Below are 12,458 nucleotides of genomic sequence, written 5' to 3' on the forward strand. Positions count from 1 at the left end.
TCAAATATAATCATTAAAAAAAGAGGTTGGAGCTAATGGTTCACTAAAGCTACTCTGTACAGTTGCTCTCAAAAGTACATCAGAATTGAAGACTGGTGATGATTAGCTGCTACAGTGGAACAAAATTTTATAAAGAAAAACTGCTACAGCAAACAAAACAAATTTTTAAAAACTGTTATAACAAAAAAACACACAACAACAATAAAAATACCTATTATCTATATACCTATATATACCAGTGTTTTTCCTTTCTCTTTTTGTCTACAAATACATGAGTTCTTTTCCCAAAGGCCACTCTGTAAAAAAAGCACAAAGTGTTTATAAAGTCTTCTTTAGAGTGTTAAATCATCTCTGGATGAGATTGACTTTGCTTTAGAAGGTGCTCTAGTACAACTGTGGCGCTGCTGTCCGGGGACACTGGCAATGGTGTAAAGGTGGGCATGAAATCTGCGATGGGTTTAAAAAGAGGATGCCCAGGTCCACCAAGACCAACTCCAGCTAGGTTACTAAGAGGCACAGCTGCCGAACGGGGAACCAAGAATGGATTCCCGTTGGTGCTTCGACCACCTCTGAATTTGGCTGCCTCTTTAACACTTCCTGGCACATTGCCACCTTGCTCTCTCCTTCCTGGTGAGTCTGGACAGTCCATGGCATGAGCAGAGAGTTTGGGTGGTGGAACAGAGGGATGAGATTCCATTTCCAGAAATTTGACAAAGAGTTCTGAAAAAGAACTATGAAGCCCAGGTTGTTGATTTGGTGTCATAGGTATGTTGGGGACACTTTTCGATGCCCCGCCAAGCCAACTAGCCATCCACTTAGTAACACCACCAGAATCTTCACTCAACAACTGCTCCATTTCCTGCTTTGGAATGTCCAGGATGCTTCCCATTAACTGTAAGGCTTCTCGGCGTTTACCTTTGGGTGTACGGAAATGGCCTATAAAAAGATTTCTCATGAGGACTTTGTCCACTTTTCCTTCTGGGCTGTTTGCCAAAGTCGACAGTTTCTTTTGTGCCTTGTCCAACATTTCTTTTCCGAGCTCGTTTTGTCTTTTAAGTTCTTGGATCTGTTGTTCCTTCCGATCCAACTCTTCTGTAAGTCTGGAAGCAGAATGCAACATAGCATTTGTTTCCTCCAAACGTTCCTGCAATGATGATACTTGTCCTTCTAGTTTTTCTGCCTTGTTCTTCCATTCTGCTATCGACTGTTTTTCTTTTGCTAATTCAGCAGAATGCATTGCTTTCTCTTCTTCTTGGAAGTGTTCTAGAACTCTTTGAAGGTTAGTTGATGACAGGGCATACTGCCTTACTCGTGCCTGGGAGATCGAAAGCTGCAATGCATTCTCATCCCTCTGTTGAGAGACCAACCTCAACTGTTCTTGCAGTGACTCTATCTGGAGGCTGGCTTGATGACTTGCCTTAGAAGATGACACTAGTTTCTCCTCCAAAAGCGTGACTTCCTTTCTCAGTTTCATCTCTTGGTCTTCTGCAGCCAAAATGTCCTGCGTGTAAGACTCTTCTGATTCCAAGAGATGGCTGCGTAGCCTTTCTAGCTCCCGGTTCAAGCGTAGTTCTTTGTCACGGAACTCTTGAACCTCCTGCCTGAGAGTACTGTTTTCCATCTGTACTTGTTTGAGTGCTACGATGACTTGGTCTCGTTCTTGCTGAAATATAACTGTCTTCTCCTGCATTTTTGCAACTGCATTGGAAAGCTGACTTTTTTCTTGTAGCAGTTGCTCAAAAGCAAGAGCTTTCTCCTTCATTGACTCACACTCCAGTTCTTTTTCTCCCAGCCTCACAGAGAACTTCGAGCTTGTCTCTTGTAGTTCTTGATACTCCCTTTCCTTTTCTTTGGATGCTACTCTCAATTTTTCATTTTCCCCTTGTAATTTAGAAAAGTCCACTTCGAAAATCAATATTCTCCCCTTTAGGTCTATTACTGTTTGCTTCAACAACTCCTTTTCCTTCCATAGGTCACACTGTTCACTTCCACTTTCTCTATTGAGGCTTTTTACATTTGTTTCTTGAAAAATATCAGAATTCTCTGTTTGAGCATCGAGTCTTTCTCCAGGCACCTGGGATTGTATTTGTTCAATCGTTTTCTGCAAGTTCTTAATTTCCTCATCTTTTTCTAAAAGTAACTGGATATGCGCAGCATTCAGCTGCTCATATTGGTGTTTAAGGTCATCCATTTCCTTCTTCTGCTCCTGTAAAGACTGAAGGAGTCGCGTTTTACGCTTGTTTTGATTTGTAATTATCTTTTGATGGTGTTTAATTTCATTTTCCAGATGATTTTTGACTATTTTCAGTTGAGATACCTCCGATTCTACTTCTGGGATACCATCAAGGGTTTTAGGCTCAGCCAGAGGGACAGCTCGATTCTGCTGTTCCTTAAGGCTCTCCAGTTCTTTTTGCAGATGGTTGTTTTCTGCTGTCATGGAGCCAAGACTTCTGTCCTTTTCTTCTATGGTTTGCCTTAAAGTTTCATTTTCTCTTAAGGCCTGAGAACACTCATCTAAATCCTTTTGTAGTTTTGAACATTTTTCTTCGAGTTTTTCAATAAAAACTTCTTTCTCCTTTATAAGTTGTATCAATTGCTTCTGTTCTTCCACAGTTTCTTTTGGATCAGTAGTCATTGGTTCAATATTCTTTTTGAGTCCTGCTATTTCAAAGTCCTTCTCTTGCTTGAGTGGAACTACACAATCAGGTTTCAGCTGTAAGGCAGAGGTATTCAAATGAGATGCACTGGAGAGTTCCTGAATAGTCTGCCTGTCGTTCTTTGCTTCTTCCCACAGTCTTTTTTCTGCCTGGTGCAGTTCCGCTTCTATCTCTTCTTTGTCTCTTATTAGAGTCTCCTTGACAGTGTCTTTTTCTTGAGACACTTGATTGTTAGCAGCAATGGATGCTTCCAACTTACGTCTTACATCTTTACATGGTAAAATCAACATTTCATTCTCCTTTTTGAGATCAACAGGAACTTTCTTTGAATTTTCATTGAGCTCTTCTACTTCTGAAAGATTTTGCCTTAAGTTGCTCACTTCAGCTTCCTGTTCTTGAAGCAAGTCATCCTTCACATTACTGTTAGAGTCTTCATTCAGAGAACTTTGCAACTTACTCTGACATCCAGACAGCTCACCTTCAGTTTTTCTAATGTGTTCCTTAAGCTGAAGGTTTTCCTGCTGGATGTTTAAGCTACTTTGTTGTGACTTATTTAGCTGATCTACTAAATCTTCTACTTGATCTTCAAGCTTCTGCTTGGTTAAATGCAAATCCCTGAGGCTCTGTGCATTCTGAGTTAACTTCTCCTTCTGCACATGCAACTCTTGGGATAGGTTCATTTTATCATCCTCAAGTTGATGAACTCTCTTTTTTTCATCATCTAGATCTTGTTTCAATTTCTGGATGACAAGGTCTCCTTCTTTTCCTTGTTTTGATAGCTCATCTTTTATCAAAATCATGTGCTTTGTAGCTTCCTGATTCTGATGGTCCAGTTCTTCTAACTCAGCTATCAGCATTTTCTTTTCATGGATACTCTGATTCAGTTCTTCCTCCTTTGCCTTCAAGTGAAGTTTTAAGTCATGTAATTGGACATTCACATTCATGTCTGTTGAAGCTGTGTTTTCAACGACTTGAGAGTCACAGCTCAGTTTTGACAGTGTTATCTGAAGTTCCTCCTTTTCTTGACTCAATGATGACTTCTCTTTTTCTAAAGCTTCCACATGCATTTTAAGTTTCAGGTTGTCTTCAGCAAGACTCTGATCCTGGTTTAAATCATGTAGTCTCATTATTTCCTTTTCAGCATCAGACAGGGCTCGTTGTAGCCTCAACACTTCTTCCATTGATGAAGAATTTTGTGGAAGGATTGTTCCCTTTTCTGCCACAGTAGCACTCTGCTCCAAAACTGACACTTCAGGCTGATGATCATCTAGGTCTGGACTTGGGTTTTGTTCAAGAGTCTTGATAGTATTTTGCAGTTTGGAGATTTCACTGGGGTCAGAATTCTGTGTTCCCTGAGCCTCAGCAATATGCCTCGAATGGCCAACTTTAGATTCAAGTCTCGAAACTTCAACTGACAATATGTTTATTTCTTGGTGGGACAAAATTAGGTCACTATAGTCCATGTCATCATCAGAAAAGGCTGAAAAATCACTACTGATCTGGGAACCCAATGGAGCCAGTGCAGTGGTTGTTGGTACACCACAAGCTCCTGAACCTACCCATTGAGCAGCTGCCTGGAGGTTGAACACTTGATCTTGCAGTGCCATCTGTCTACCTTTCAGATGGCTGATCTCTACCTCCTTCTGTTGCAGTTGATTTCCATAACTTGGACACTGAGGATTTATTTGCAGCTCTGATGCTTCATGTTTTTCCTCCAGATCAGTACAATACTTTTGAGGACTTTCACTCTCCGATCTTAGTGGAGAATTACTAGCTTCCATTTCCTTTCTCCCACAATCAGGTAAACCTGCTGCTCTGTCTCCTATGTCATCCAGAAGCATTCCCCTGGTGAAGCTGGATACATGGTCAGTGAGGGAAGGCAAGCTGCTTCCCACCTGCCCCAAGAAGTTGCCCAAGCCTGAGCCCAGGCCTCCAAACCAGGACGACATCGCCACCACATTAGGGAGCCAGCGGACCAGCTCTGAAAACCACGTCCAGCACCATCCACTTCTCTCCTCAGAACAGCCTCAAGCGTTGCTGGGGTCCATTATGACTCCAGAAAGTCTCAGAATTCCGAGAATCGCGGGGCTCCGCCAACACCAACCGCCTTCTTCTGCCTGTAAAAGCAGAGGCCTGTTGTGGTCTTTGACCAGGGACTGGCAGCCAGTGGCACAGTCACCCCTCACGCCCCACCCCCAGGGGCCTCTGCTTCTTCCCTGGACTTTCCTGTCAGCGATTGGCTCCAGGATTGGGGAGGGCTGGCTGGGAGGAGCTAGAGATACAGGAAAGTGTTCTAGTCTGAGTCCAAAGGCGGTGTGCTCAGGAACCACCAAGAATCAATGTTGTAGAGGAAATCCGAAGGTGGTTCACTGGAGAGGTCCCTCTTGCCTGGGAGAGGGGGACTTTTTGTTGCATTCAGGCCAGTTGCATTCCGTTGACAAGGTGAGGTCTGGCTCCACTACAGAGTGCCATCTATTGAACTAAAAGTCCCCGATTCAATAGTAAATCTCACCCCATGGCACCAGCACAGGCACACCCAGAATCATATTTGGCCAAATATCTGGGCATCATAGCCCAGACAAGTTAACATATAAAATTAACCACCACAAAGTCTTAACCATTCTCAGAATTCACATGATAATATTGATGAAATGTCACTAAAGAAAAATTTTTACCCTTTCCAAAAATAAATTTTTCCTCTTAATCTATAAGTTTTTGAGTTCATTTTAATATTCTATGGTCCTTGTAAGTTTTTATTTAAGTTTATTTAATTGGGCAAAAATTCCACTTAAATTTCACTTAAGAAACTTTGTTTTTGAACCAATAACTTGGTGTTCACTTCACCTGTTGTTGTTTATCAGTGCAAAATAGAATCCAGGTCTAAACCATACAGAGTGAAATAAAAACTTGAAAACTTTTCTACTATGCAGTAACAATCCTAAATTGGAATCCCACCCCTAGAATTAAGGATCAGAAGGAGATAAGGTAAGACCCTGCTTTCCAAAGTGTTTAAATTCCAACAAGTTTATGAAGAGGCAGTTTGTAGAGTTGGGGGACAAAGCAAAGAGATGAAGCATGTGGGCTGTAACAGACATACAAATTGGGACCAAAGCAATTTTGGAGCTGAATCCACATGATGCACTTATGAAACTTCTCTCACAGGCATGAGTTGAAGCGTAAAGGAGAACATGATGTGTACTTCTCACCCTATGGCTGACACAGAGAAAGTGGTCAACCAGTAGAGCCTGCTGCCACTTTGTTCATATTTGCTTTTGGTTTTGTCTACAATTATTTTTCTTATTACCCTTTAGAAGGAGTTTGGATTTGCTCCCATAACTCTCTTACCCAAAGCATATATTCAGGACACTCTTTTCCTTGAGCTGTTCTTTCTATATGTCTGTTCAGGGACCAAACACTCAAGGTGGGAAAAATAAAATTTAGAACAAGGAAGAATTTGAGGAAAATTAATGGTTAAAGTGATTCTAAGGTTTATATCAAAAACCTCATAAAGTCTCTTGCCATCAAGAAAAGAGCAAGGAGATAGAATTCCTCAGATTGCTGTCAGAAACTAGTGACTACATTTGTGTCTTGTGCTAGAAAAGGAAATCTTCTTTGTCCTTCTTATTCATCTCCAAATCTGAGAGAAAAATCAGGCCTGTATTACTCAATCTTTCCATAAAATACTAATATAAAACTTGAAACCCCTTATAGCATCTGCTGAAGTGGAGAATCCACTCTGTCTCCAAGCTATGTCTACTGTTGAAGAAGCCATCAACAATACCAAGTGTCCTTTTCTCCCTTTGGACCATTCCTCCTGTGTATGTGTGTGTGTGTGTGTGTGTGTGTGTGTGTGTGTATGTGTGTTTGCATGTGCGCATTAGTAGGCTTTCATCACTTTGACAACATACCTGAGAAAATTAAATGAGTAAATATTTATTTTGGTTCAATTTCAGGCTCTGTTGCTATGGCCTGAAGTGAGGCAGAATACCATGGCAGAGAGCCTGGCCTCAAAACAGAGCTGCTCATCTCTTGGAGATCAGGAAGATGCTGAGGGAAAGAAAGGACTGAGGAATACCATGTACCCTTCTAGGGAATCAACTCCAATGACCTACCCTCCAACTAGTCCCTACCGCATACACTTTTTACCAACTCCCAATAATCCTGTCAAATAATGAACCCAGCAGTGCATTGATTCAAAGTTGAGGTTAGAGCTCAGGATTCAATTTGCCTTTCTGTAGAGTCCATGCTGAATGCCATTACATTGGGGTCCAAGCTTTCAACATGTGACCTTTTGGTAACATTCCAGATCCAAATTATAGTAGGGTGCCTCTTTCTCTTTGGTGTTTTGTGTTTGCTTAAGTTTTGAATCACAAATAATGATCCATTTTCAGTGTAAGACCTATCACATGTGGCTTCAATCTGGTTACAGTGGTTGTTGCTCCTACTGCTAAAAAGGCATTTCTGATCACTCAGATTCATGGTTCATTCTGAACACAGCTGTTCGTCATTTTATATTTCTAGCTGTGAGATATACCTACCTCTCGTATTCAAAACTGACCATCCAAATAAAAGCATTTCTCTTCTTCTAAATATGTTTGGAATATTCCTGGAAACTGTGGGGGATACAGAGGGAAAACCCTGCTTCATTCTTGAGCACACGTGACAAAAAAGCACCCAGGAATCATACATGTATCCTTATACATATATTCAGTGCCTAAAAGGTACGAGGCATTGTGTTAGATGTTGTGAACATAAATCTGTGTTATATACATTTCCTGCTCTTAAGAACAATGACTTTTGAGCTGTGAGGTTAGAGTTTGGTTGGTCTTGCTAGTTTTTCCTCTGGTTTCCACTCATTGATATATGTGAGTGTTGAGTGCACTTTGGGGTTCAAGAAATACTGTTATAAATGAAAGAACAAAAAAATCAGAGTATTCTCAAAAGAGACAATAAGAGCTCCAGGGAAAAGGGTTTTTCTTGAGAGATCTTGTCCCATTTATAGTCCTATTTCAGTCAGCTTTTATGATTGTTAATAGCTCAATTCCATGCAAGTTCTCTAATGTCACCATTTTTTTTTTCCTGCAGAGAAAACTTGCTCTGGTTATACAAAGAAAAGCAAAGGAAAATGTCCTGTATACTCTTCATCTAAGACTTCCTACATACTAAATTCTCATCTCAGACAGCCACTTTGTTTCCTAGTTATCTTTCTATTTTTGCCCCTTGAAGGCATGAAGTTCCATTTCAGGTCTTTTTTTCCTGCCAGTGTCCTCTCTATAGAAGAAGCTCAAAAGAAATTTGTTCTGCAAGATGATGTTGTCTGTATCATGACAACATTCTGACTTTTCTTATTCTCATTCTCCAGCTGCTAAAATCTCAGATTTTTCCAAACCTAACATCTTCATCTCTTTATTTTTCTTAATAGATCTTAGTGCATCTGAGAGCAAAGGTGCATTTCTATCTTAGGATCATAGTTTGATCTGTATTAAAATATGCTACTCAGAAGTATATGATGTAGTATTTTTTTTTGTGTGTGTGTGTGTGTGTGTGTGTGTGTTTGTGTGTGTGATTGACTTTACCTGTTGTGAATGATCCTGAGGGAAGGCACAGAAAAATCAGGTCATCAAAACGGAGGCTAGAGACTGAGATTTCAGGGTAAAAAAGTAATGAATGTCTTTTTTTATATTTTTCCAAAGACTGTTTTATTTTGCTATGTATTGTATATTTTTCTCCACCCCTTGATGGTAATATCACATCAGTGATTTCTGGGGAGTAGAAGAGGGATCTATGTCTCCTTCTAAATCAATCTCTCTTCCATATTCTAGGGAAAACAAATGTCAGAGCAAAGTCTTACAAACTTACATTTATTAATAGGTAGACACAAAACAACCATGTAACCTACATTTATATATTCAGACACTAAAAAAACCTTTATTGATCTGCATTCCAACAAATCCAGAGATGGAAATCGTGATTGTAAGGCATGTATGATAATACCCTAACAGGACATTCAACTTCTTTTAGGTGGGGCAACAGACAAAATCCAGGGTACAAAGTTTAATCAACTCTGTGTCTACCCCATAGAAGGTGATGGTATCTGTACAGTAGTTCTAGCCTCGTAACACCTTGAACTTCACCCCATTCAATTATTTCTGTCACTCCTTATGCTAATAAGTGAATCCACTGGAGTAGATTAATATTTTAAATGCACATGAAATAACAGTTGGAGTAAGAACTGGTTATTAAGGTGTTTCAAATCCTACTATCATAGGATGGTATAAGTCACACTATATATGAGTAATATATTCACCAACTTATATCATGAAATTCAAATGAGGTATTCTGGACTAAGTTACCATATAAGCAGTATATTAATTTTGGACCAAAATCTGTTTTTGATCACCTTGAAGATCACAGCCCTGTTTTCTGTTTAGTTTCTCTCTGCTCAAGCAATGTGTTATAAGTGGAAGACGAGCTATTCTTGACTCACCACACATATTTGCAATAGGCTATCAATTTGGTTGAAGGAAATGGAGACTAAAGATATGATAATTGGGCTCCGAAAATAACGGGAACCTCTCGAGGGTCCACAGCAAAGTTTCTCATAACCACAATCTTTGTTCAGTTAACAGGTTTCTCTTGGAAATAAATGTGGTGAGTGACCTCTCCTCTTGATGTTCCTCTACTACTTTTTTCTTGTGGTTTTAGGTTGTTTAATAACATTTGTGGGTTTTTTTAAATGCATTTACCATTTTAAATAGTTTTTGGGAAAAGGTGAATTTAAAAACTGACTCTGTATAGAGCCAGAAACCATAGATCTGGTCTCAAACTTTTAGCTATTTCAGCTGCTATTATGACTGCTTAGAATGACCCTCTCCCTCCATATTGACAAACTGTGTACCTTTCTTCTTTCAGCTTACATCTTTCACAACCTTTTCCGAGTGAGTGTTTCTCAAATATTTTGTTTTTTGACTTTTGAATCCCAACACCAGCTGTTTTCTGCCTTCATTTAGCTGTCTTCCTCAGTAATCAATAAAGTCTCAAGGTACATATGTATTATTTTGGTTTATAATTTTAGCATAGCAGCCATATATGCTTACCAAAACATGGGGTTATCTAAATATAAGTTATTGTATTTCACATTTTCTTCAAAATTTCTGAAATTCATCTTTATGTTTATGAAGGACTCACATAATGGTCGACATAGTAATAGTTCATATTATTTTAGATTTAATCACAAAAACAAAACAATCGATTTGGTCTTATTATCCTGAGAGGAGTTAAAACTTTTAAAGGTTAGATAATTCTCCCTAAATCACAAATGAAGTGATGGGGTCTTGATTCTAACTCAGGTCTCTTTTACTCCAAAGCTTATATTCTACCAACAGTGAATACAACACCTCTAAAGAAACAGAGAGTTTGATCTTTGGACAAGTGTATTGGTTTCTAAAATGAGATTAATCCAAAAGCATTAAATATGGCTCAAAGAAAACTTACAAGAACAACCTAAGTGCACTGGAGACAAAGAGTTAAGACATGATGTAGAAATATGATATGTCAAGAGCTATGTAATGTTTTGAACAACCAATGAAAAAATAACAAAAAATGAAAAAATAAATTAAAAAAAAGACATGATGTAGCATAATAAAAATGGAGTTCAAAAGCCCCTGGCCAGCAATTTCTAAATAGTTATTTGACCAAGAGTGAGTTCCGTAATCTCTGAGCTTCACTGCTCTCACCTGCTAAATGAGATAGCTGAACTAGAATAACTCCAACACTTTCTATAACTGAAAATCTACAGTCTTTCAAAACCAATTTCAAATGTGAGGGGGTAAAAATATCTACTCAATGAATATCAGTAACCATAAAGATTCACCCAAATTGTAAATCACACCATCTCAGAACTCCTGTATATATTTGTGTGATGTTAAACTTTGATGTTATCTTCCAGACCACGTTTTTTTGTTTGTTTGGTTGATTAGTTGGTTTTTTTATGGCTTAGTGCCTGATGCTTCTCTCCTGCATAACTGAAATAATAATTTATTTCCTTTTATATATATATTTTCTGAAAGACAAAATAAGGCTAAAGTCAAAAACACATAAATATTTGTATTTTGATAACAATGACTTTTGAAAATATAATGTTTCCTAGAAATTCTATGAATTGATAGGTTATAGAAATATTATTGCCTCTCACACTGACATTTGAGAGGGGATGTGGAGGCATGCAGGCAGACTGAGTGTGTTTAGTAGAGCACAGGATGATTAATATAACTTTGGGCAAAAGTGTAAAACCATTTTGTAATCTGTTCCATGTGAATGCAAACTATTTTTAATTACTTTTTATTGATCATATTGGAAATAATGCATTTATTTTCCAGATCAACACCACAGTATTCTGAGGTGGTGTTAGTTTACTTTAGCAATAGTATCACATCTGCCACAACAGCAAAAATTAGGATCTTACTTGTCTGAGTTTGTGGTAGTCTGCTATCTCCCAAGGATCCTTCAGGGTATTACAAAAATCAAACTGGTGAATTAGATAGAGACATGGTGGAAACCACCAGCCTGCATTGTGTGTATCTTTGAGCATAGTGCTGATCACTGTCATTCACCCCCAGATTAAGTACTGTAACTGATTTACTATTTGATTAGATAATGAGAGGTGGGGATAGTTCAGGTTGGATGTTTTCATTTAACAGTTCCTATTACAATGCTCTTGTCTCAAAGGACAAGGAGCCAATGTAGGGAATGTGCCAAATACCAAGCATCTTGATCCCAACTGTACCTCAGAGTCCAGCACAATGACCACCTACTGGGTCTATGGAGCCAAGTCTGAGCCTCCCACATTTGATTGCTTTGTTCTTTTGCACCCCACTCTAAAAGGGCATCACAAAGACAACCTGAACCCTGTAACAGTCTCACGATGTGTGCAGTTTGTTCTTCCACATACTATAGTTACCTAAGCAAACATCTCTAGGTCCCTCTGGGGAAAGAGTTGGAACATATTACCATTAACATCATCATGAAAACTCTTCCTTTGGAGGGTTTGGCCTCTTTTTTAGTAGCTAAAAATCAGCTGTAAAACTGGTTGAGTGCAAAAATAAAGGTCATGAATGCTGGGTTGTTTTCAGAGGTAGATCTCTTGCCTTGCAGGCATGAGCCCCAGGATCCAATCCCCAACACCACAGTAAATAAACAAATAGGGTCCATGATTGTGACTTTTCCTTGGGTCAACTGTTCTCAGCCTCCAGATCATGTACCCTTAAATTTTACATAACAGATTGAATAATGAATCATCAGTTATCAATTTATTTTAATGTTAGAGATACCATGTCTATTAATCATCTCCATAACCCTCTTTCTGGTCAAGAGGGTAGGCTGTTTCTCCAACCTTGCCACTCATAATAGTTACATATACCTGGCTTCTTACTCAAATGTTGTTGCCTGGCACCCACTGTGACAGTACGCCCTTCATCCACAGTGCTACTGGTTTTGCAATGGCATTTCATACTGTCATCCCTACCATCATCCCTGGCCTGCAGAAGCAAGTCACCACTGAATTTCTAAGTTGTGTAGGTGTCCCTCTTACCAGTTCATTTTTTTTTAGTTGTTGATGGACCTTTATTTTTTATATGTGATACTGAGAATTGAACTCAGTGCCTCACACATGCTAGGCAAGTTCTCTACCACTGAGCAACAGCCTCAGTCCACCAAGTACATTCTTGATGGTTTTGGTGAATAGTATGTCCTTCTAGCATTCCCATACAATAAATTCCTTGTAAGTCTTCTTTACTTATCTAG

General features: G+C 39.0%; 1 protein-coding gene across 1 annotated transcript in view; it reads right to left on the bottom strand.

Annotated features, from left to right (window-relative positions):
• Positions 1-340: 340 nt before the first annotated feature.
• Positions 341-12,458, bottom strand: part of LOC144253292 (thyroid receptor-interacting protein 11-like) — a 29,155-nt gene continuing 17,037 nt past the window's right edge. Inside the window, exons 3-7 of the mRNA XM_077795121.1 lie at positions 4,762-4,929; positions 3,719-4,638; positions 2,598-3,175; positions 2,318-2,474; positions 341-2,215 (exon numbers count right to left, since the gene is read on the bottom strand). Of these exons, the coding sequence (XP_077651247.1) occupies positions 341-2,215; positions 2,318-2,474; positions 2,598-3,175; positions 3,719-4,638; positions 4,762-4,929 (3,698 nt within the window). The remainder of the gene's footprint in view (positions 2,216-2,317; positions 2,475-2,597; positions 3,176-3,718; positions 4,639-4,761; positions 4,930-12,458) is intronic.

This window comes from Urocitellus parryii, chromosome 1 (assembly GCF_045843805.1).
Source record: "Urocitellus parryii isolate mUroPar1 chromosome 1, mUroPar1.hap1, whole genome shotgun sequence".
Lineage (NCBI taxonomy): Eukaryota > Metazoa > Chordata > Mammalia > Rodentia > Sciuridae > Urocitellus > Urocitellus parryii.